The sequence below is a fragment of the Rana temporaria genome, chromosome 2 (genome assembly GCF_905171775.1).
Source record: "Rana temporaria chromosome 2, aRanTem1.1, whole genome shotgun sequence".
NCBI lineage: Eukaryota > Metazoa > Chordata > Amphibia > Anura > Ranidae > Rana > Rana temporaria.
The window spans coordinates 256,054,931-256,081,588 of NC_053490.1; the positions used below are offsets into that span (position 1 = coordinate 256,054,931).

Consider the following 26,658-nt stretch of genomic DNA (forward strand, 5'->3'; position numbering starts at 1 on the left):
AGAAAATGTGTACAGCACTTTAGTCAGTGTCTGAGATGAGACTTGAGAGCCTGTATAATTAAAGCTGAACTCCAAGCCAGCTGCTAGATACACAGATGAAATGCATACACTATATTGTCAAAAGTATTGGGACGCCTGCCTTTACACACACATCAACTTCTTTCTCAAGCAGAAGCTGTACTTGAAAAAGGGTTGAGGGGACCATAAACAGTTCACAATGCATCAAGCTTGCCTCTCGGCACAGGACCCGGAAGTATGTGGAGGTCACTGGGGTATCCGTGTCTACCTCAGTGGTTTCCAGGGGCATCAACCAAAAGTATTGAGTCACCTGCCTTTACACGCACATGAACTTTAATGGCATCCTAGTCTTAGGGTTCAATATTGAGTTGGCCCACCCTTTGCAGCTATAACAGCTTCAACTCTTCTGGGAAGGCTGTCCACAAGGTTTAGGAGTGTGTCTGTGGGAATATTTGACCATTCTTCCAGAAGCGCATTTGTGAGGTCAGGTACTGATGTGGACACGAAGGCCTGGCTCGCAATCTCTGCCCTAATTCATCCCAGAGGTGTTCTATCAGGTTGAGGTCAGGACTCCGTGCAAGCCAGTCAAGTTCCATCACCCTAAACTCACTTATCCATGTCTTTTATGGACCTTGTTTGTGCACTGGTGCACAGTCATGTGGGAACAGGAAGGGGCCAAATTGTTCCTACAAAGTTGGGAGCATGACCTTTTCAAATAAATGTACTGGCATTTCGACGCCTTAAGAGTTCCCTTTTCTAAAACTAAGGGGTCAAGCCCAACCCCTGAAAAACAAACACACACCATTATCCCCCCTCCACCAAAGGATTTGGATCAGTGCACAAGTCAAGGTCCACAAAAACATGGATCAATAGTCTGAAAGAATGGTCGAACATTCCCATAGACACTCCTAAACCTTGTGGACAGCCTACCCAGAAGAGTTGAAGCTGATTATAGCTGCAAAGGGTGGGCCAACCAAATATTGAACCCTACGGAACAAGACTGGGATGCCATTAAATTCATGCACGTGTAAAGGCAGGTGCCCCAATACTTTTGACAATACAGTGTATATGGGAGCTATTTATTCGGTCTATGGGTTTGTATTTCTGTCCATTTCTGAGATTTACACAGCTCTCTTACAGGATTTTTTTTTGCTGCAGTAATAAAACACAGGTCTTGAGTCTCCCCTGGAATATGACTGTATAGTAAAAGTAGAAACAAGATACCACCTAAGCTTCTCTCTCTGTCACTCTGATCTTTCCTTCCATCAGTATGTTTTGTTTTAACGTGCACTGCAGCACAAATGATTGGCTTCTTGTGCTGATTCTGCCTATCTTCAAGAAGCTGATGGCAGGCCCATGTCAGTACACTGCTTGCTTTTTATAAAATAAATGTAATCCTTTTTTAATGAATTCAGAGCTGCATAAGAGCTCACTTACACCAGAAGTGCAGCACACGTTTTTGTACATTGAAGTGAGTTGCCTTAAACAGCTTGTTAAAAATGAATGGGCTTTAGCGCACCTCAAGTTGTGGTTATCAGCTGTGCGCTGCAATGCAGCTGCATCCTAGAGGTGCGTAGGGTGCCATTCAAAATGAACACCACCACAATACACTAACATGCACATGGTACAGTAAAGTTGGACTTTTACACTATTTTAGTGTGAGCAGACCCTTTTTTCATGTCAGCAATACAAAGTTACTGTCCTTCCAAGTACATATATCTTTACAAAGTCAAGACAAAGTGTTAAAATGCTTCACAATTTTTATGCACATAAAGTAAGGGAACGTGCCCTTGTGTGCAAGTGTGTGGTCAAATGGCTTATAGTCCTATTGAGATATCGTTGGTAGTGATGTGCTTATGTACAGTTGACTCACAATGTGCAGAGCATTTGCCACTTAACACTGATACAGGTAAACATATAATGGAAAAGAACTCAAATACTCTTAAAAATAGGTGAATTTTTTTTATATTAACAGTGCGCTCAAGCAAGAATTGTGCTTGCTCCAAACTTTGTTGTGTCCGTTACAATTTTGTGGGTTTCATGGAATAAACAACCAAGTAATTTTATTTTTGCCCTCTAGCAAATTCACTTGAAGTGATTTCTCTGTGGTCTGTAGCATTTTATTACAGTAGAAGAAAATCTTTAGTAAACATAGAGTGTTGGCATGTAGACTTGAGTGTTCCCATGAATTGCTTTTGTACACAGCATCAATGAATAACAAAAGTGGTCCAAGTGTAATGCCAAAAAAAACCTTTGGTATTTTAAATATATGTAGATGGTTACTCTTTTGGAAGCTGTTATAATAGAAATGAGAGATTTTTGTTTCTCTCCGTTTATTATGTTTATATATGTTGTTACAACTTTAGTTTCCTGGCAGTCTACATTTGATGCAGTTTGAAGTGGGTTACATTACTCTCCAGAAAAAGTTACTTCAAAAACAAAACTATTAAAAGTCACTTAAGAGCCTTTTTAACCCCTTATTTTTTATTGTGCCATGGTGGGTCTAAACTGTCATGGATTACAGAATGTTCTAACATACAGTGGCAGACTACTTTTAAGCTCATTTAGAACTTTTTCGAGGCCCAAGATGAAAGTTTTTTTTTTTTTATTATTTGTGCTGTACCTAGTCCATGGATATTAACATTTTAAATATTTCCAATAAGCAGAAAGAAAGTCCTCAATGACCACTATAGCTGCATGAGCCGTGAAGTGATTCATCCTCAGAGATCATAACAGACTATTTCCAATTACGTAGAAACACCTTCTATAAAGTAAAGGGAAAGAAGGTGTGATTTCAGTGCCTGTGTTGTAATTTTGAAAGATTACATTTATCTACAATTCCTATCGCTAAATGGGTGAAAATGCTTAGAATACATAAATATGCATAGTATGGGCACAGAGCTCTTGTGATCTTGGCATGATGATGCCACATATGTCAGTAGAAAAGAAAACGCCAAACCCTAGATGTCTGAGGTTTAAATAAGACAGGTTCTACTTGCCTATTCCTTAAGGTGGTTCTAATCATTGACACTTTTATTTTAGAACACCTGATTCAATTTTTTTTTACTGTGTTACTCCGCAGGACAGGGGTGGATGAGGGAGTGGGGTTGAAAAAATGCACACCAGTGGTTGCATAATGCTCCAATTGTGGCACAGCACAGAGATACAGTCAGTACAAGATGTATCACTGATTCACAGTGCAATGATACTCGCCAACTTCAGCAGAAACACTCCGCCTTGGCTCCTCCATTGGACACTACTTGAAACAACAAGAGCAAATACTAAAAACTAAAGTCGGTTAAACTAGACGGTCAACCCAAACATGAAAAACACGGACCTAGTAAGCAGAGTGTATGTCCCATGATGCTTCCCCCTTGCACTTGTTACAGAAGGCAACCTCTGCTCAGGGAGGTGGAGGGCATATTATAAGTGACCGTATTGCAGGCCAGAAATATAGACAGAGCGTTGGCAAACACGGCTGCCAGATTACTCCACCAGATCAACCACTGCAAATAAGTTCCTTACTGCCTACAGCCTTTTTTCTGCCACTAAAAAACCCAGCTCTGCTTTTGTATACGTATGATCCTTAAATCAAATCAAGCCTTTGCATGATTTTCAACTGTCCTAATAACTGCTTTTTTTATTATTATTACTGTATTTATTGGCGTATAACACTCACTTTTTTACCCTGAAAATAGAGGGTAAACTGTGTCTGCGTGTTATACCCAGGGGGCTGTGGAAAGTATTTTTCCTGAAACTTCCCTCTTAAAGTTAGGGTGCGTGTTATACGCCTGTGCGTGTTCTACGCCGATAAATACGGTATTTCTCATGAGCAGTGCAACAAAACTTAAACATTAGAAATCTTCTTCTTTATTATGAAAGTGAAATTCTGCTTGAGAAGGTGAACTTGCCTTCAGAGTCAGATACTAACTGTAAGAATAACTAGATTACAAACTGTTATTTTTAAATCTGCCTGTTCAGCGGCAAAGATTTCCCTTATAATATGTTTATATACATAAGAAAAATGCAAGATTCTCTTCTAAAAGAATAAAATGATCCTGTTTACTTTTATATGTAGCTCTATCAGCTAATGGACTAAAATTTACAGATACACTACTGTTACTGTTACAGTGTTTATTCAGCTTAGATGTCATAGACACCCATCAAGACTTTCAAAGCCTCACTTGTATGGTTCTCATCTGTAACTTCTGTAACTGTAAATATTCTGCAGATGTTAATGTGGTATTTATTTGCAAAGTTTGACATGGGCTTTCTTCTTCTTTTAGATGTTAATTTTATTACATTTTTGTTTTAGCTGTCTACACATTTGGTGCATTATTGTCTTGTTTTACTTATTATGATTTTAAATATGATTCTCTTTTTTCTTTCAGCTCTTTCATACCAAAATTCATCAACCACCTTTTTAAATGTAAACCGATCAGTATGGTGGGAGCTGAACAGGTAAGCAGGCCTAATTATATACTGAAATATATTACTTCTTTAAAGACGCCCATGCTTTGGGATTGAAAAACAAAATATAAGGGAGTGAGGTTACCAGTAAAAAAAAAATGGCTGATGTTGTTCACTTGATGGTAAAGCAGAGTTTCAGACTGCTAATGCAGCCACCTTTTCTGGTGCTTGAAGAAGGTGATGACAGAAATTACCTAAACCAATTAAGAGGTCTGAAGAGAGGCCGAGAGAATGTCAAAATGTTTATGATCATGTGGCTGCCAGTCCTTCAGATAAAGTCTCAATGCATTAATATTTTGTGTACCACGTCATGATCTGGTAATGCACATTATTGCAATGGACGTTCCATAAAATCTAAATATTGTATCCCATAAATAGTCAAGTCTCACAGGCAGTGAAATTCATCCACTCTGCCTCTTGTATATGATGCCCTAGCTGCGTTTAACTCTAAACCATTCAGCATTTTCTTCCATGTTCTTACGTTGTATAATCGTTACTAGTTTTATCATATCTAATTTTATGAATTGTGTGTAGATTTTGAATTTGTGAGTTTAACCACTTCCCGCCTAAGGACATCATATGACGTCCTGGACTTTCAGTGGGGATATCTGAATGATGCCTGCAGCTACAGGCATCATTCAGATATCCATCTCTTCAGCCGGCAAATCTGTGCACCACCGTGCGAGATAAAAAGTGGCAATGACCGGCATTTTATTCCCTAGGGTGTCTGCTAAAAAAAACATATATAGTGTTTGGGGGTTCTGAGTAATTTTCTAACAAAAAAAATATGATTTTTGCATGTAGGAGAGAAGTGCCAAAATAGGCCCGGTATGGAAGTGGTTAAAGAGGGCCCTCTTACTGGTCAAGTAGCCCAGGCTATCAGTATAGATTAGACCTGAATAACTTTTATCATATCAATTAGCCCATTGTGAGACATTTTATTGCATGCCAGGTAACCCCTAATAGACTTCATTATCCTGAGGTCTAGAAAGTGAAAAAAATTAAATGCTCTTTACATTTATGATGGACTGGTACCAGTTCTCTGGGTTTGGTTTGTTCTGATAACACTTTGGAGATTTTTCCTGCTAACTGATGTGATGATATTAGGATGATAACTAGTTGATTAAAGGATAAGTTTACTTTTATAAAAAAAATAATTAATGCACATCTTTTTGCAATTAAAACATGTGCATTTATAAAATAATATCAGGAGCCTGTAAAGCAGCAGAATCCCAGGCTTCTGCAGACTGTAAGTGTAAATGTCTGCCCGTGCCTTGTATTGGGGTGCATGTAACATATTAGGAAAGGTTAACTTATCCATTAAAGATTTAGCGATTAACAGGTCCGGCTAAGTAGGTTTTATGATCCTGCAGTCAAATGTGTGTAGTATAGGCCTTGGCTATGCATTCCTGAGTTTAAAGCCATATCCTGGGAGTAGGGTGATGGAAAACTGTCACGGCTTGATCGCAAATTTTAAAACGACCAAGCCGCCCTGCATTTGCCCGTGCAGTTTTCGAGTGCCTTGTCCTTAAGAATGAAGCTTAAGTTATGGCTGCCTGGAGGGGGGCTGGCATGGTGATGTACATAGCTTCCTGAAAACTTCACCCTGTCTTAAGCCCTGTACACATGGGCCAAATGTCGGGAGACAAAAACAGCCGGCTTCTGACTAGCAAGCATGCTGGAAAACCAACAGCCGATGCAGAGAGCATTGATTGGTGTGTTCTTAATGTGAATTAAAAACCTGTATTCATAACTTTTCCTATTTTGCTTTTGATCCTCTTTCAGCATCTGCAATTAAATTCAAGTTGTAAATATTTTTTACATATATATATATATATACATACACACATATATACACACAAGCGAGGGAATTTGTAGCTCATTGGTAACACCAAACAGTGAGTTTACTCCACGTCAGAAGTAAGTTTCAGGACTTTTTCTGCCCACTTGTATTTAAAATAAAGCTGATCCAGCGCTTCTGGACTAATGACACTTTAAAGCAGGAAATACATGAAATGTGTGAGCTGCTGCTATAATAAACTGTTACTAATAAAAAGCAACCCAAAAAGTCCATATATGTAATTCATAGGTTAAAGCAGTGCTTAAAAGTGATATACATACCAACGAATAGTGAAATACTAAAAAGAAAAAGTCCAAAAAACTTCAAGAAATTTTAAAGGGTGTTCATATGGGATCTTGTCAATCATCTTTGTTTGATGAGATCCCTTATGAACACCCTTTAGGATTTCTTGACGTTTTTTGGACTTGCCCTTTATAGGGCTATTTTTCACTATTCATTGGTTATTTATATCACTTTTAGTGCTGCTTCAACCTATGAATTACATATATGGACTTTTTGGTTTTTATTAAGGAAAAATGTTCACCCTTGAATTGTTTCCCATGCAGGGAGTTCTCACCATCAATGCAACAAGCTCTTGGAGGGGATGATGAGGGACTATATACACGATTTTAGTAATGAGAACGGTTTCATTAGCAGTAATCGGCATGTGTGTGTGTATGTATGTATGTATGTGTGTGTGTGTGTGTGTGTGTGTGTGTGTGTGTGTATATATATATATATATATATATATATATATATATATATATATATATATATATATATATATATATATATATATATACAGTATCTCACAAAAGTGAGTACACCCCTTACATTTTATTATACCACAATATTTTATTATACGTTTTCATGTGACAACACTGAAGAACACTTTGCTACAATGTAAAGTAGTGAATGTACAGCTTGTAGAACAGTGTAAATTTGCTGTCCCCTCAAAATAACTCAACAGCCATTCATTTCTAAACCGCTGGCAACAAAAGTGAGTACACCCCTAAATGAAAACGTCCATATTGGGGACAAAGAGTAAATATTTTGTGTGGCCACCATTATTTTGCAGCACTGCCTTAACCCTCTTGGGCATGGAGTTCACCAGAGCTTCACAGGTTGTCACTGGAGTCCTCTTCCATTCCTCCATGACAACATCACGGAGATGGTGGATATTAGAGACCTTGCGCTCCTCCACCTTCCGTTTGAGGATGCCCCACAGATACTCAATAGGGTTTAGGTCTGGAAAATAATGCTTGGCCAGTCCATCGCCTTTACCCTCAGCTTCTTTAGGAAGGCAGTGATGTCTTGGAGGTGTGTTCGAGGTCATAATGTTAGAATACTGCCCTGCGGCCCAGTCTCTGAAGGTCCTCATGCTCAGCTTCAGTACGTCACAGTACATGTTGGCATTCATGGTTCCTTCAATGAACTGTAGCTCCCAAGTGCCGGTAGCACTCATTCAGCCCCAGACCATGACACTACCACCACCATGCTTGACTGTGTCTTTGTACTCCTCACCTGGTTCCTGCCGCACATGCTTGATACCATCTTAACCAAAAAAGGTTATCTTGATCTCATTTGACCACATGACATGGTTCCAGTAATCCATGTCCTTAGTCTGCTTGTCTTCAGCAGACTGTTTGCAGGCTTTCTTGTGCATGATCTTTAGACAAGGCTTCCTTCTGGGACGACAGCCATGCAGTGTGTGGCGTATGGTCTGAGCACGGACATGCTGACCCCCCACCCCTTCAACCTCTGCAGCAATGCTGGCAGCACTCGTATGTCTATTTCCCAAAGACAGCCTCTGGATATGATGCTGAGCACGTGCACTCAGCTTCTTTGGTCGACCATGGCGAGGCCTGTGCTGAGTGGAACCTGTCATGTTATACCGCTGTATGGTCTTAGCCACCATGCTGCAGCTCACTTTCAGGGTCTTGGCAATCTTCTTATAGCCTAGGCCATCTTTATGTAGAGCAACAATTATTTTTTTCAGATCCTCAGAGAGTTCTTTGCCATGAGGTGCCATGTTAAACTTCCAGTGACTAATATGAGAGTGAGAGCGATAACACCAAATTTAACACACCTGTTCCCCATTCAAACCTGAGACCTTTTAACACTCACAAGTCACATGATAACGGGGAGGGGAGGGCAAATTGATAATTGGGCCCAATTTGGACACTTTCACTTAGGGGTGTACTCACTGTTGTTGTTATTTTGAGGGGACAGCAAATTTACGCTGTTGTACAAGCTGCACACTCACTGCTTTGACATTGTAGCAAAGTGTAATTTCTTTAGTGTTGACACATGAAAAGATATAATAAAATATTTACAAAAATGTGATAAGGGGTGTGTGTGTGTGTGTGTGTGTGTATATGTATATATATATATATATATATATATATATATATATATATATATATATATAATATATATATATATATATATAATTAGTGTGTATGTATGTATTAAAGAAAAGCAGATGTTCAAGTGAATAAAGAAAAAACAATTCAATAATGAACTTTATTGTCTTGACTGTTTACTTTAGAGTGCATTAGGAAGTATTTAGTATATTGCAAATCAGGCTATATAAGCAAAACCACATTACCATCTCTATTTGCCATCAATCATTCTGCCTTCCTAAACTCAGTCTGTTTGTCTGTTACTTTCTTGTGGAAGCGGCCAAATACATGTCATTCAGGAGGTTTGGAACACGCCATGTATTTTAATCCATGCTTCCTGACCGGCAGTTCTATTTATACTTCATTTTTGTACTTGGTGACTGAGCCAAGCAAACACGAACGCTTTATAGCATTTATCAGAAACTGAAGTAAAAAAATGAAAGCAGGCACCTAGTCAGAAAACTTTGACCTTAACTGTACAAAGTTGCCTTACAAGACGTATATTATGTTGATAAAGAAAGTCTGAGTTGGTGAAAGCTGTAAATCCATTTGATGTGTATTTTTCTCTAAACATCTTTTTTTTATTTTATGGTTTATTGAAACTGAAGTAATGTTTTGTTGTTGTTTTTTTTTTTTTTTTTTTTTTTAGTTTTTGAGCCAAGAGGACCCACCCCCCCTTTTTTTTATTATAGATTTCCAAAATCTATTAAATAGGTATTGCGTTGACAGTACCTTTTTTTTTTTTTTTTTGCGCAAAACTATTTTTCAGGACATTCACAGAGAACCTTATATTGTGATGCGTGCTGTCTTTTTAAGTGTCTCCTAATGCCTAGTACACACGATGAGAAAATCAGATGAAAAATGCCGCTTTCAAAGCGATCATACGATAATCTGATCATTGGTATATGGCTTTTGAGAGCCGATCACGACAGTTCATGTGAAATTATCCGAAGGGATGAAATTTTTTCTCATACAGTACCAGAACAAACCATTTTCATTTTATGAAGTACAGTATTCATCTGAAAAAAATCGAGTGACCAAGACTGAGCAGCATCGGCAGTGTCTAAGTCCAAAGGGACCCCAGTATACAAGTAGAAATATGGGGCCAGATCCAGAGAGAGAGTACGCCGGCGTATCTACTGATACGCCGGCGTACTTTCAAATTTCCCACGACGTATCTTTAGTTTGAATCCTCAAATCAAGATACGACGGCATCTGGGTTTGATCCGACAGGCGTACGGCTTCGTACGCCTTCGGATCGTAGATGCAATACTTCGGCGTCCGCTGGGTGGAGTTTGCTTTGTTTTCCGCCTCGGGTATGCTAATTAGCTTTTTCCGACGATCCACGAACGTACACGCGGCCGTCGCATTCTCTTTTACGTCGTCTCTAGTCGGCTTTTTCCGGCGTATAGTTAAAGCTGCTATTTTGTGGCATATAGATAGACTTGCCATGTTAAGTATGGCCGTCGTTCCCGCGTCGAAATTAGAATTTTTTTTTTTTTTTGCGTAAGTCGTCCGTGAATAGGGATGAACGTAATTCACATCTAAGTTAAAAAAATTACGTCGTTGCGACGTCATTTTGCGCAATGCACGGCGGGAAATTTCGAAACGGAGCATGCGCAGTTTATTCGGTGCGGGGACGCGCTTCATTTAAATGAATCACGCCCCCTACCCGCCGATTTGAATTACGCGCCGAGAGATACACTACGCCGCCGTAACTTACGGCGCGAATTCTTTGTGGATTTAAAGAATTCAAAAGTAAGTTACATCGGCGTAGCGTATCTCTGATACGCTGCGCCTATCTAAATGTACGTGGATCTGCCCCATGGTTTATACAAAAAAAAATCTAGTTATAGGAATTCTAGGTAGTCCAGCAGAAGAATAGTGACCCTTAATGTAGTGTGCTGTGAGGTTTACTTAGCAAGCTTTTAGTTACAGGAGGTTTTTGCTTTGTCTAGTACATGGATCTACAAACTTTTTAAATGAAGGGCCAGTTCTTTGTCATTCAGACTGTTTGGAGCCCAGACTATGGCTAAAGGTTGCTTAAAGTCAAAATGCCCCAGGGTCAATGGAAGTAAAAACTCTCCCATTGTTGGCTTTGGAAATAGTTTGCCATCCTTGGTGTCGGTGGAAGGCATAGCGCACCATCTTTGGTGTCGGTGGAAGGAATAGTGCTCCATCCTTGGTGTCGGTGGAAGGAATAGTGCTCCATCCTTGGTGTCGGTGCAAGGAATAGTGCTCCATCCTTGGTGTCGGTGGAAGGAATAGTGCTCTATCCTTGGTGTCGGTGGAAGGAATAGTGCTCCATCCTCGGTATCGGTGGAAGAAATAGTGCTCCATCCTTGGTGTCAGTGGAAGGAATAGTGCTCCATCCTTGGTATCGGTGGAAGGAATAGTGCTCTATCCTTGGTGTCGGTGGAAGGAATAGTGCTCCATTCTCAGTGTCAGTGGGAGGAATTGTGCTTCACCCTTGATTTCCGTGGAGGATAATTGTGTCCAATCCTTGGTGTTGGTAGAAGAAATGGTTCCCTGTACTTGGTGTCAGTGAGATTAGGAATGCCTCAACAGCATTGCTCTTCTTTGGTCACCTATCTCTGTATATGTTTTGTGCCCCACTATATTTCTTTATGGCAAGAACCTTGCTGAAAATTATTTCTTTCTACAGTGCTGGCTAAGTCATTCTGTGTTCCAGCACCCGGCACCCACTTGCATTCTGCGTACAGGGCAAGGGGGCAGTAACAGGCAAGTTGTGGCCCACAACCTGACCATGAGCTGTAGTTTGAGAACCACTGCTTTAGTATTTAAGTTGTGGTTCACTGCAGCTCATAAATTTGAATGGGAAAAAGTAATGTATTTGACCTATTTTTATTTTGTTTAAGTAGAGTTCACTTCTGTTAGGTGGGAACTTCACTGGTCAATTCACTAAGTACTGTAGACCTGAGTGGAGATATGCTTCTGGTTACTTCACCGTGTAGAAATCTTGGTCCCTATGGTGGCTAAATAGTAGAACTCGGAGAGGAGCTGGAGATTTGTATTCTGCTCTTTTCAAATATTTCTCTTTTACTTTGTTAGATATTATTCTATATTGCCACTAAAGACCAATTAATGCCTGGCAAGCTCAGATTATTTTCTTTTGTTTGATTCTTTACTAGGTTTTTTTTCTCTTGAAATTGTAAAATAAGATTGTTGAATTTACTCCATGTGATATTATAATACCTTACATTATACCAGCAACAGTGCATGGTACTGTGCGAGTTTGCTAAACCAGTTTTGAACTCCTCTTGACTCGTGTTTATAATATATTTTTTCCTGGGATTTGCCTGTTTCTTGTACTAGCCTACTTCATGTTTCTTGTCTGGTAAAAAGCCTAGGCGTTTGACATCATGCTCAGCGCGCACGCTCTCACTCTCTCTCCCCTCCCTCTCTCTCGTGAGAGTTTGCCAGGAAGGGAGGGGGATGAGTCATAAGAGGGCCAATGAGAGACCAGAAGGTGTGCATCTGGATAATACGTTTTTATCTTGTTGTTTTTGTTCATTTTTTTTATATATAATTATAATATATATTATATATTTTTTTTTTATAAATTTGTAATTGTCTGTATTGTATGTGAAAAATATTTAATAGAAAAAAATAACAGGAATAATTGTCAGAATATATTCTAAATATATGTTTTAACATTATTATGAGGTTCAACGGTAACCTTGTTCAGTATTGCCAACCAGTATATAAATTATCTATTTACAGGTATAAGCTAATGTTTATCTGTCTCGTTTACAGCTTCTACTTGATACTCATTCATTGAAAACTGTTCTTCTGGATCTGCCATCCATTGGTTCTCAAGTAATAAGAAAAGCTCCAGCCAGTTACACAAAGATTGTAGTGAAAGGCATGACCCGGGCTGAGATGATCCTAAAGGTGAGCTATCAGTCAGCATTATTTCTCTGTAAGATGGACATTTTGCTAAATCTATGTGTTCTGTCCAGATTTGTGCCACAAAAGAAAAAAGGCACACTAAACATTTGTTTCAACATTTTAAAGGTCTTTTTTGTGCTTGCGAGAAGTTTCACTTTGCTGTTACTTAATCCACTCGTACCTGTAAAATTGTGAATACCATTTGGAGGAAATGTAATTGAGGCCAGGTACTCGACAAAGGTGCCTCCATCCTGCAAAACCAGGCTTGTTTCACTGGCAAAGCTTCAGCATTTCCTAATGACAATGAAGATTGCCGCCCCTCCCTGCTTCCTGCTAATTACTACTGGCCAATGAGGTAGCCCATCACAGTGATGGGTCATTAGGAACCTGTGGATGCAGAAAATAAGGGTAAGCTTCAACACTTTTTCTCAGATTCTGGCTGGTGCACTTTATTTTTATTGGGCATCTGCATTACTTGAGAGCCTGATCATAGGTGCAAACTCAGGCTTCTGCAGACTTTCAGTGTAGCTGTCTTCCCATACCTCATAGGTGAAGGTAGTTACTGAATGACAGGAAGCAAAAATGAACTGGTAGTTCATTGAAAACTACAAGACGTCAGCCACAATGGCTGACAGTAGTTGTAGTTCTCCCATTCACAGGGATTTGGGGTTGGGGGTTGCCACTCAGTAACATGTTACCCCCTAAATATGGGTGTAACATGTTACTAAGGCCCCTTTCACACATGCAGACCTTTTGTCCATTTTTCATCTATCGGTTGACGGATGTAAAATGGACATTGATGCATCTCAATGGAAAAAACGCATGTGAATGGATGATCATCAATTTACATCTGTTTACATCCACATATGTCAACATCAGTTTTTTTTTTTAAACGGATCAAAGCTCTATTTTTCTTCCGTTTTTAAAAAAATGGATCGGACGAAAAACCAATGTAAACTGACAAACGATCAATTTTTCATCCCTTTTTTGCATTGGTAGTGGATGTAAAAAAACACTGATGAGCAGCTATTGAAAAACTGATGAATACTTAATTTGTTTTGACGTGACTGAACTGATTAAATGAGCGATCCGCATGTGTAAAAGGGGCCTAAAGGTGAACTTATCCTTTAAAACTTATGAGATGTAAGTGATTAGTTTTATATATACGCTAAAGGAACCACCAGCAATTATATTTGTATGTTGTATGTACAGACTGAAACATATGTAAACCAAACCTAAAAGATCTTCCTGGCTTCTAAAAAGCAGTGACTTTCCTGAAAACCTTGCAGTGGGACATTTAGTCCACCCCTGCTTAAATAAATGAGTGCATTGGTTTGGGGGGAAAGTCTTTGTGATATGGTTTGGGTAGGTGGAAAAAAATAAATGTTTTAGTACTGACTGCAGTTAAAAAAATGTTTAAACCTTTTTGTTTCATGTTTTTGTATGTTGAAATTACCATAGGAAATTAAGTAGCTTATCCTACCATTGCCAGTTTAGAAAAATAAACACGATCCAAGACAGTTTTATGATGGTTTAGTCCAGCTAAAATATACCGTCCATGGGACAACACTTTGACAACTATATTGCAATGGAAGAAAAATAATCTGTTTTTACTACAATTAGGAAGAAGGGGACACATGGGATTGATTTATCATTCTTTCCCCATTTACCAACGGAAGTATTTGGACAATTATAGATAGAACTGTTTTTTCAAATACATTTTGTAATATGTAGCAAGCTGCTCTATATATGTGCTGGGGAATGTTTAATTCCCCAGCTTCTGTTTTATTTTGTCATCCCATTTACTTATTTATCATAAATACATTTATAAGATAAATCATAAATTTTTATTATTATTTTTTACAAATATAGAGGTTTATAGATTATTTTACAGGATTTATAAAGAGCAGTTTGCACAGCACTTTACAACATAAGGGCAGACAGTTGCAATAAGATTTAATACAGGAGGAATCGTATAGGAGTGCCCTGTTCATTAGCGCTTACAATCTAAGAGGGAGGGTCAAGTGATACAAGAGTTGAAGTGGAAGTAAACTTCCATCACTAAATTTTACCTATACAGTAGGTAAGCCTATAATAAGGCTTACCTGTAGGTAGTTTCAATATCTCCTAAACGTGCACCGTTTAGGAGACATTTACTGTACACGCAGTCAGTGACATCAGTGGTGCATGCGCTCTGAAGGAACGGGCACCCGTACCATCCCTTCAGAGCCCTGTGACGTGAACGGTGGCAGTGCGCGGGAGTGACGTCATCGCTGCTCTGGCCAGTCACAGAGCTGGAGTCCGCGAATCCGGAAGCAAGGCAGGTAAAGATGGAAGCAGCCTTCAGCAATGGCATTACATCGCTAGAACGCGTTGTTTTCATGCAAGTTTCACATAATGTGTTAGTATGCGATGCATACTAGCACATTATGACATTACCTTGCAGGTAAAAAAAAAATCTCCAGCGGTTTACAACTGCTTTACTAGCTGTGGGGGATGAGCTGATGGAGAAAATAAAAGTACAGTTGTTAGGTGGGGGCAGAATAGGGTTTTTCAGGGATCGTCTAAAAGCAAGCAAAGTAGACGATAGTCGGACTGATTGGGGAAGGGAGTTCCGTAGGATGGTAGCGACTCCAAAAAAGAGTGCTGGAGGTGAGCATGGGAGGAGGTGACAAAGGAGCTAGAGAGCAGGAGGTCTTGGGAAGAACGAAGAGAAAGATTAGATTGGTATTTTGAGACTAGGTTAGTGATGAAGCTGGGGGCAAAGTTGTGGTGGTTGGCTTTGTAAGTTGTTAGTATTTTGAATTTAGTTAGTTGGGTGAGTGGAAGCCAGTGGAGAGATGTACAGAGAGCAGTGGCAGCCACTGAGCGCGTTGGTAAGGTGGATACGTCTGGCCGCAGCATTCATGATGAACTAAAGGGAGATACCTATGTAAAGGTAACCCAATGAGGAGGTAGTGAGAGATGACCAATAGAGGGAACTCTCTTTGGCTTAGTGTGGTTGCTCTTGTAAATGATATGTTAGAGGATATAAACCTCCCAGAGAAGGGTGCATTGTTTCCAGTGAGTTGGCAGACTCCTAGACATGCATAGTGTGAAGGTGTAGTAAGGTTTCTTTTAGCACTGCAAAACACTGAGCATATCCTGTGTATTTACCAAGCAGGTTCACTCTGATCTGCACTTTACTTGGGCCTGATTGCTTAATGACCTGTTGATAAGGTCCATAGGAGCAGTTAACAACTCAAATTGTAGAGTGTGGAGCTTTCCCACCACTGGAAGCCTTTGCTTAATTTAAACACCACGACCCTTCTTGTGACTTATTGCCATTTCCCCATGGATCCATTGGTGATGCCACAAAAAACTATTAAAGTGGAGTTCCACCCTGAATTTCTTTTTACCAAAAACCCCCAAAAAAATGTTTTTATATACTTACCAGAAACAGCGGTTGCTATGCGGATGTCCATAATCTGCCTCTTCATCGTCTGTGGTGGGTCTTCTTCCTCCGTCCTAGTCGCGGTGTCTTCTGGTGAATGGAGCGCGTTGCCTTCTGGGAACTGTGTGTATCCCAGAGAGCAGCCGGCCCATTCACAAAGAGACGCACATGCGCAGTAGGAAACGGGCAGTGAAGCCGCAAGGCTTCCCTGCCTGTTTCCCTTACGGAGGATGGAGGCACCGGGAGCTGCTAGTAACGATGGATTGACTGGGGGGGGGGGGTGCTGACATCGCGGGCGAGTAGGACAGGTAAGTGTCCTTATTAAAAGTCAGCAGCTACAGTGTTTGTAGCTGATGACTTTGAAGAAAAAAAAATCGCCCCTTTAAACAGATCATGTACGGAGGTGAGTGTAGGCATGTAAATAAATCTTACTGTCATGTCCCATATCCATAAACCTTTTGCTTGAAAAGCTTAATTTCCAAAACTTCTAGGAGCTGAGCCCAATTGTTTGTTTTCCGTTTTTTTAGCAGTTATCTGAAATATGTTTTGAAGGTATAAGTATGTTTGCTGTGTAAATCATCGCTGGGGCTATATGTGGTTGGAGGGGATGGGGGGGTTCCTCTGCAGGAGAGACATAGTCAGGGCCGGACTTACCATTGGCCTTGACTGGGCTCAAGCCCAGGGGCCCCACCCAATAGGGGGCCCCCTTTAAAAAAAAAAAAAAAAAAAAAAATTTTTTTTTTTTTTTTTTTTTTTTTTTTTAGGGGTCCGGAGGTCCCCAGGGCCCCGGACGGCAACCCCCCTTTTTTTTATTTATTTTTTGTAAAAAAATGTTTTTTTTTATATATTTTTTATTTATATAATATATATATATATATATATATATATATATATATATATATATATATATATATATATATATATATATATATATATATTTTTTTTTTATTATTATTAAAGGGCCCAGGGGTCTCCAGGGCCCCGGATGGCAACCCCCCTTTTTTTTATTTATTTTTTGTAAAAAAAAAAATTTTTATATATTTTTTATTTTTATATATATAATATATATATATATATATATATATATATATATTTTAATATTATTATTATTAAAGGGCCCAGGGGTCTCCAGGGCCCCCGGATGGCAACCCACCTTTTTTATTTTTTTATAAAAAAAATTACATTTTTTTTTATATATATATATATATTTTTTTTTATTAAAGGGCTCAGAGGTCCCCAGGGCCCCATGTGGCAACCCCCCCTTTTTTATTTTTTTTATAAATGTTTATTTTTTTATTTTTGTTTATTTTTTTATTTTTTATTAAAAGGCCCAGAGGTTCCCAGGGGCCCAGAGGTCCCCAGGGCCCCCGGGTTTGGCAACCTCCCTTTTTTTATGTATTTTTTATAAATGTATTTTTTTTTTATTATTAAAGGGCCCAGAGGTTTATTTTTTCTTTTTATTAAAAGGCCCAGAGGTCCCCAGGGCCCCGGATGGCTACATATATTTATATATATTTGTTTTCTTCTTTATTTCTTCTTTTTTTTGTAAAGGCCCCCCCGCTTCTCAATTTGCGGCAGCCCCCACGCTTCTCAATTTCAGGCGGCAGCACCCCCACCCCCCCTAGGTTCTCTGCTTCAGGGGGCCCATGCCTTAAGCTGTGCAAGGGGCCCCAAAATTCCTGATGGCGGCCCTGCGCATACCTCCCAACACGCACGGATTCTGTGGGACTTTCCCGCACAGACAGCTTCTTCCCGCAGTCCCGCAAAAGGGTTAATTTTCCCGCACTGCAAGAGGAGGCAGCACGGAAGCAGGAGGAACCGGAGTGGTGTGTGGAGGACTGTGGCTGCTGAAGGGAAGAAAGCCGAGAGCCGGGCTAATGACAGTCTGTGGCCCCGGCTGTTGGCACAGGTGAGAGGCACTCCCCCCCTCAACAACTGCAAAATCCCCCCCCGCTCAACAACTTTAATGCGCTCCCCCCCGCTCAACAACTTCAATTCGCCCCCCCCCCGCTCAACAACTTCGATCCCCCCCAATTCTCGGCTCCAGGGGGCCCCTTCAACACTCAAGCCCAGGGGCCCCCACCACCCTAAGTCCTGCCCTGGACATAGTAGCATAATGAATCATTATCTCTTTCTGACTCAACACTTATAAGGTATCCAAAATTCTTGCCTGTTTCAGACTTGGTCATACCGCTTCTGTGACATTCCCCATTAGTTCCAACCGTGACCATGACGGGTGACACGGACAGAAAGAATGCATCTTCCTGTTAGTAAAAGGATAATTATAAAATGCTTACCCAGCTTAATCAGGGAAGGGCAGTTAGAAACCCTTTTGCAGACGTTGTGTATTATAAAAGCTTCTTTAAATGGAAGCTGTTGTACATTTTTGTTTAGTGTTGTTGCAATAATTTCTAGAAAACCTTTGCCATTTTTTTCACAATTTTTTTCACCATTTTTCAAGCTTGCCATTTTAAAGCGGGTTTCCGGGCATATTTTTTATTTATTTTTTGCAAGCTAAAATTAATCGCATTAAATCAGGCGTCGACAAAATCAGGGTCGCAATTGCAACAAGAAATTGTGACCTGGCGCCTGGGGAATCTTAGAGCTGCAGAAGGCCGCAAAGCCGTGGCTTTAATTACCGGCCGTCATGGGGCGCGATCGCGGCGGGGTCCCTGCCCGCCCGTAATTGAGTCCGCGGCTCTGCGGCCTTCACAGAAGGAAGCTGAGGCCAGCAGAAGGCCGCAAAGCCGCGGCCTCAATTACTGGCCGGCCGGTAATTGAGGCCGCGGCTTTGCGGCCTTCACAGAAGGAAGCTGAGGCCTGCGGAAGGAATTTAGGAGTGCCCATCTTGTGGTGGCTGTTGGCATTACAGGTTACATTACATTACAAGTAGCAAAAAACAGCAGTTCTAATGTGTTTCTAACACCCTAGAGAATAAAATGGCGGTCGTTGCAATACTTTCTGTCACATCGTATTTGCGCAGCGGTCTTACAAGCGCACTTTTTTGGGAAAAAAATACACTTTTTTTAATAAAAAAAAAAAGACAACAATAAAGTTAGCCTAATTTTTTTTATATGGTGAAAGATAATATTACGCCAAATAAATTGATACCCAACATGTCACGCTTCAAAATTGCGTCCGCTCGTGGAATGGCGACAAACTTTTACCGGGTTGCATGTTTTGAGTTACAGAGAAGGTGTAGGGCTAGAATTGTTGCTCTCGCTCTACTTATCGCGGCGATACCTCACATGTGTGGTTTGAATACCGTTTACATATGCGGGCGCTACTCACGTATGCTTTCGCTTCTGCGCGCAAGCTTGGTGGGACGGGGTGCGTTTTTGGCTCCTAACTTTTTTAGCTGGCTCCTAGATTCCAAGCAAATTTGTCAAACCCTGCATTAAATAGTCTCTAAAACATATTAATAGCTCCCCAATCATTCCAGAAATCATTTCAAACACTTTGTTGTGGCCGTATCCATCATATGTGTGGGCATGTGTAGCCCAGTTCCTTTTTCTTCCTGGTTTTCAGGGAGAGGTGCATGCTGGGCGAGTTTTAGGCAAAGTAATGCCCAGAGACTCCTGGGAAATGAGTGTCATCATTTTCCAGGAGGCAATGGGGGTCTTAGGACAGGAAGTTGAACCACCTAGGACTAGGAAGTAGGCAGATTACGAAATCTGCCTAGTAACAGCCAGATAGAAGTGAGTAAAAAATGTTTGTTTTTTTTACATTAAAGGCAAGCTGTTAATAGAAAGTTAATTTTTAGGGTGGAACTCCACTTTAAATTGATCAGTAGTTGTGGTATTATATGTACGGTAAATTTTCCGCAATTCAAAGGTAGACGTGCGGGTAGCATCCTGAATTTGTTGTTTGCTGTCTATTTTGTGTTGAAGAAATGGCCATCAGAGTAAGCATAAAGCCTTTATGCCTAGACAGAAAGTACAGTGTACTTTAGAAAACCTGTACTGAGTGAAATGTGTAGGCTGCCTTTTGTACTAGTACCCTGGCTCAGACGCTGATCCTTTACATCGAAAATGCATGGGCAACTAACTTCTGTCTGAGTGTTCTTTTCTTAACCTCCTAGCTTTAGTATTTTGGGTCAGCGACCCTGAACATGTATGTAGCAATTTAACTGATATGTAAACCAGTGACTAAGTCTGGCCATAGATGGTTGGAATCTCCACTAGTTCAGCAGGGCCTGGCTGAGATTTTATCAATCTGTGGGCTGGCTTGTTGTACCCAAGTTGATCCATTGCTTGACTTGGGTACAACCAGCATTTCAGATTTATAGCATTACAATTGCCAATGGCTAATAACTATAGCCGCTAGCAGTAATCACTGTGTTCTCCCTGTAGGAGTGGCTCTTTGCGCCCCCCCCCACCGGCAGAACACAATAGCTCACAGGAGAGACTTGAGCGATTTTCTTTCCTGCAACCTGTGGAAAGAAAACATTATCTGTGGCCTGTCTTAGAAGCACTTAAATCAGAAGATCAGTGATGGCAGCCCCCATGGATTGATCATAATATCTTTCCTTTAGGCCTTTTATCATACTTGATGTCTTACTTTCCATGGTTTGGGCGCTTGTTTAAATCCATGCAGTAACTGTATGAGGAGCTTGTCCATGTGTTTGTTGATTTTCTTGGAGGGGTGGTCTGCTCTTTCACACTTTGAAAATACAGTATACTACAAGATTGTTTCTTCTCGAGAATTAAAAAAAAATTGTATCTACTTAGTACCTAGGGCTGTGCATGCAGGAGGAGCAGTTCACAGAACATAAATTCCCAGTTTCCTACCTTGCTAGACCGAAAAGGTGCTACATTTTAAACCTGCTTCTAAAGTTTAAATAAAATACAGGTCTTATGGCAGACTTTTGAAAAAATAAATTATATATATATATATATATATATATATATATATATATATATATATGTATATGTATATGTATATATATATATATATATATATATATATATATATATATATATATATATATATATATATATATATATATATATATATATATATATATATATATATGTGTATCTATCGGGGTAATAGCGCGCACCCCAAACCTAGAAGGGAATTTTAAGGAAAAAAAATAAACACTTTACAGTTTGAATGCCCCTCGTTCGGTGTCTTGCCCAGCGTCCATCGGCGGCCTTGTCCGGTCCAGCGTCCGTCTGCGGCCTTGGTGGTGTCCGCCCCTGCTTCTCCCGCGCTGTCTCTGAGTGCCGCCGCCGACATATACCGAGCGCAGTACACTCGGCTAGGCTCGGCCACGCTCGGCTCTTCTCGCATAAAGGCTAGGAGGCGGGACAGGGCGTGACCGCGAGCTTAGCCGAGTGTACTGCGCTCGGTATATGTCGGCGGTGGCGCTCAGACAGCGCGGATCGGCGTATAAAGGGCATAATTCGTACCAGAAACATGCTTGTAATCCAAAGCACTTGTATATCAAAGCATTTTTTTTAGTGTAGCAATATGTTGCTAAATGTTGTACCTTCATTAAATGTATCCATATTACTACACTTAAAGGCTCCTCTCTTCTTTTTTTCTACTCAGTTGTGACATGACGCTACTCTTATATCAAGACATCGCTTGTATATCAAGGCAAATGTATTAAAACATTTTGCTTGTCTTGCAAAACGCTCTCAAACCAAGTTTTTACTGTGCATGTATGTATGTGTGTGTGGAGATTATATATATATATATATATATATATATATATATATATATATATAATCTCCACACACACTGTACCAAGGTGCTCTAGATTGGTCCTTGTACAAATCTGTGGGAGTACCAATATAGCAATGAATAAGTGTAAATCAAGCATACCTCCACTCTGTCTGTTTTAACCACTTAAGGACCGCCTAACTCTGATATACGTTGGCAGAATGGCAAGACTGGGCACAACAATTATTGTTAAATGCCCAGCTGTGGGTCGCGGGCGCGTGCCCACGACCCGGTCCGAAGCTCCGTGACTGCGATCGGTCCCCGTAGCTGAAGAACGGGGAGAGGTGTGTGTGTGTGTGAACACACCTTCCCTGTTCCTCACAGTGGCGCTGTCATTGATCGTCTGTTCCCTGATAGGGAAAGGCGATCAATGACGTCACACGTCCAGCCCCGCCCCCTACAGTTAGAAACACATATGAGGTCTGACTTGACCCCTTCAGCGCCCCTAGTGGTTAACTCCCAAACTGCAATTGTCATTTTCACAGTAATCAATGCATTTTTATAGCATTTTTTGCTGTGAAAATGACAATGGTCCCAAAAATGTGTCAAAATTGTCCGAAGTGTCCGCCATAATGTCGCAGTCATGAAAAAAATCTCTGATCGCTGCCATTAGTAGTAAAAAATATTTTGTTTTTATAAAAATGCAATAAAACTATCCCGTATTTTGTAAACGCTATAAATTTTGTGCAAGCCAATCGATAAACGCTTATTGCGATTTTTTTTGATTTTTTTTACCAACAATGGGTAGAATATGTATCGGCCTAAACTGAGGGAAAAGTTTTTTTATATATTTTTTGGGGGATATTTATTATAGCAAAAAGTAAAAAATATTGCATTTTTTTCAAAATTGTCGCTCTATTTTTGTTTATAGCTCAAGAAATAAAAACCGCAGAGGTGATCAAATACCACCAAAAGAAAGTTCTAATTGTGGGAAAAAAAAGGACACCAATTTTGTTTGGGAGCCACGTCGCACGACCGCACAATTGTCAGTTAAAGCGACGCAGTGCCGAATCGCAAAAAGGGGCCTGTTCCTTTACCTGCATTTTTGTCCGATTCTTAAGTGGTAAAGTGGTATTAAACCCAGAACCAAAAATGTAATGTATTGCAGTTTACCAATCATTAGATGTAGTGGTTGCATCAACTTTCTTTTTTAGTCTTTTTTGCCCTGTGTTTTAACCTGGTAATCTGGCCAGTAACGCACCTCCTGTATTGGATTGCCTGCACTCTAAATGAAGGAGCATATGGGCACCTTTGGGAGAGCATCATTTTCAGTCTGGGGGGAGGGGAGTGATAGAAGTACTAGCAGATTTAAATGCCCAAACACATTGAAACCAAACTCCAGCTAGTACTTTATGTGCAGTTGCAGGAACAGTTATTTTTTCTTTTGGGATAAAGGTTTTGCATCAATAAAACAGTTGATCATGATCACCCCTGCTGGTGTTGAATGGTTGGTATCATCTCTGTAAATGGTACATTCTGCTGTGGAGCGTATTCTTTTGACAACAGACTTACTATCTGGATCACCAGAGGAAAATAGAAGGAAGAAAGCCTTAAAAATAAAATGAATGCAGCCATCACATCAAAGAATTGTTAAGCTGCAATATAATAAATAATTGCTTTTGGCTTTAATACCACTTTAAACATTGATACCTTTTGTTATGTGTTATAATTTACTGACCCAAAGGCCTATTTCACACTGGCATTGAAAGCACGCAATTGAGGTGCAAACGCTGCTCAAACGCCTATGCATTTGATAATGTGACGAGCGCACGTGAAGCATTAGCGTTGATTTACTTCAAAAATGTACGCTTACTTTTGAGTTTGAAAGGAGTTGAAGCATTTCAACTCTTTCTATTCAAGTCTATGGTAACATGTGTTTGGGGCACATTCATACGTTACAGTTAACAGGGGTTTGTGGTGGTTTTAACCTGCCAAAAAATGCATTTCAACCACGCCGCAAACATGCATAGGGCGAGCAAGTGTGAACAAGCCCTTAGGCTGCATTCACATCTGAGTGTAGCGTTTTGCGGTGTTTTTTACCGCGATTTGCCGTGACAAAACGCGGCGTTTTTTACCACGATTTTTTACAGGTCTAGGGTCACCAATGTAAAACGCCCAAACGCCCAAATTCGAGCGACAAAAAAGGGTCCAGAACTTGTTTGGGCTTCAGGCGTTCGGCGTCAGGCGTTTTGTAGTGGAGATGTGAACCATCTCCATAGAGAATAATGTATTTTTTCACCTCTAGCGTTTTGGGGCGTCAAGCTTCAGGCGACAAACCGCTCAGGTGTGAATGCAGCCTTAGAGTATACATACATATGGTATTCCTGGTGAAAAAATTAAACAGAGCCATGTCTTAGACCAAATGGACTAATTGCATCACAACAATCAGAGAAGTTACCATTCTATCCATGTAACATGCTTAACATGCCTGATAAAATGCTTACAATAGCTCTTGCTGTGGTTATAATGTGTTGGTCAGTATTTGTTTCCAATCAGTATATTTCTGTTTTTACTTATAAAGTGTTTGCTATGTTACTGCAGTTCATATTAAGCATATTGTGAGGGCACAGAAAATGCTGTGTAGTGTTTTTGTGTCCTTCCAGAGACCACAAGATATCCCTGGGGAAGTGGAATGCGCTTTGGGTTTTTGGAAGTTTTCAGTCTGCTGGCAGCCCCTCCACTGTACATTCCAAGTTTAGGTTGGGCCCTAAGCCCAGACGTGAAGTTGGTTATAAGCATTCTGATCATCCAGACAACCACATTTAAAGTGCCACACTGCTCATAGTAGATAAAGTCACCCCCTACACAGATTACTAAAATATTATGCTCTATTACAGCATTCCTATAGCTGAACCCGGGGCACAAAATATGTATATAAATATATACATTTTATTTATATATATATATATATATATATATATATATATATATATATATATATTCAATGACTTTAAAGGATACAAGTACATTTTTTTCAACACCAAACACCTTTTCCAAACATAACTTTTACTATGTAAATATCAGTGACATCATCAGTTGGCTGTACATAGCCTATGCAGAGAGCAGAACTGTGGGAGGTCTATCCACTACAGACTGTCCACAGAAAACAGAGTGGTAGTGGGTGGATGCAAGACCAGTAACTTTCACAAGGAGAGCGAGTAGCAGACACTGGTTTTAAGTACTCCTCTCCACTTTCTCTTTCTGTAGGGCTCCCCTTAGGTTCTGTCCTCGGACCCCTCCTCTTTTCCATCTACACCTCCTCCCTTGGTCACGTGATAAACTCCCATGACTTCCAATACTATCTCTATAATGATGGCGCCCAAATGTATCTCTCTACTCCTCATTTCACTCCTTCAGGCTACTCTTGCATTACTAACGGATATATCAGCATGGATGTCACACTATTTCCTCAATCTTTCTAAAGCTGAACTCATAATATTCTCCCCTACTTATGCCCCCCTCCCCTAACTTCGCCATCAAGATCAATAATACATTCTACTATCAGTACCTTCTTTCATGCCAGGGTACTAGGTGTAATCCTCGACTCTGATCTGTCCTTTCGGCCCCGAGTCCAATCACTGTCCAAATCTAGTAGACCTCCTTAACATCTCCAAAATACATCCCTTTTTAACCGTTGAAACCACTAAGAAACCTATTAGCTTCCTAGTTATCTCTTGCCTTGACTGTTGTAACTCCCCTCCTCATTTTCCTACCTCTTTGCAGGCTATCTCCTCTACAGTCTATCATAAATTCTTCTGCCAGACTCACTCCTCCACCTTACCAATAGTCCAGTGTCTGCCACCCCTCTCTGCTAATCCCTTCACAGGCCTCCCATTACTCAACGAATAAAATTCAAAACCATAACAACATACAAAGACATTCACAACTCTGCCCAGAGCAACACCACCAATCTTGTCTCTAAATATCACCCAAACCATCCTCTCCGATGCTCCCAAGAACTCCTGCTGTCAAGTTCCCTTGTATCCAGTAGGGATGACCTCCGGCGTGTTTGCATAGTCCACGTGCAGAGCCCGCCAGGAAATCTACATGGCGCTGCGCTAACAGGCAGGGAGACATTTTCCGATCTCTGCAGCCGAGCATCGGGACAATGTCTACCTGCCTGTGATTAGCGCAACGCCGTGCAGACGTCCTGGTGGGCTCTGCACGTGGACTATGCGAACACGCCGGAGCTCATCCCTTCTCCAGTCACCAGGACAATTCCCTACTGCAGTCTGTCTGGCTATTTCCTACTCTGTCCACCAATGGGCTTTCCTCCAGGGACACCTATCCTGCCTTCAGCTAATAACCGAATCTTTAATTTCTCCCATCCAATATTCCTCCCTCATAAATATTACCTTTTTGTTCCACCAGCCCCACCCAATAAGATTGTAAATTCCCAGGAGCAGGGCCCTCCTAACCCTCTTGTACTGAATGTTGCAGAATTGTCTCCCTTTATATTGTAAATCGCTGTGCAAACTGTTGGCGCTATATAAATCCTGTATAATAATTACAGGAAGCTCACGCATATAGGCAAAGTTTCACACTGGATTATTGAACGAAACAGAAAGAAATTAACAAAGTACACCCAGATTCAAGGAAGAATATAGAGTCCTTTGAATTTAGACAATATTTTCTTATACCAGAAGTCAGCTTTAGATTGGAACGATGGGCAAAATCGGAAAGTACATGGATAATGCAGTCTGTCAGTATCATAACACAGCAGCCACTGCATAATTTAGTTATATTAGCTGTGGCTCCTGCCAGTAGAGCTTTTTTATTCTGCATACCTTATCTAAGGTTTGCTTCAGGTTCCAGTGGTGCTAAGCATAGATCTAAAGGTTTCTTTGAAC

The 26,658-nt window shown here is 40.4% G+C and overlaps 1 protein-coding gene across 1 annotated transcript in view; it reads left to right on the forward strand.

Moving 5' to 3' along the window:
- Window positions 1-26,658, forward strand: part of VPS53 (VPS53 subunit of GARP complex) — a 180,348-nt gene that overhangs the window by 141,425 nt on the left and 12,265 nt on the right. The window contains exons 19-20 of the mRNA XM_040336799.1: window positions 4,410-4,479; window positions 12,511-12,648. Coding sequence (XP_040192733.1) covers window positions 4,410-4,479; window positions 12,511-12,648 — 208 coding nt within the window. The remainder of the gene's footprint in view (window positions 1-4,409; window positions 4,480-12,510; window positions 12,649-26,658) is intronic.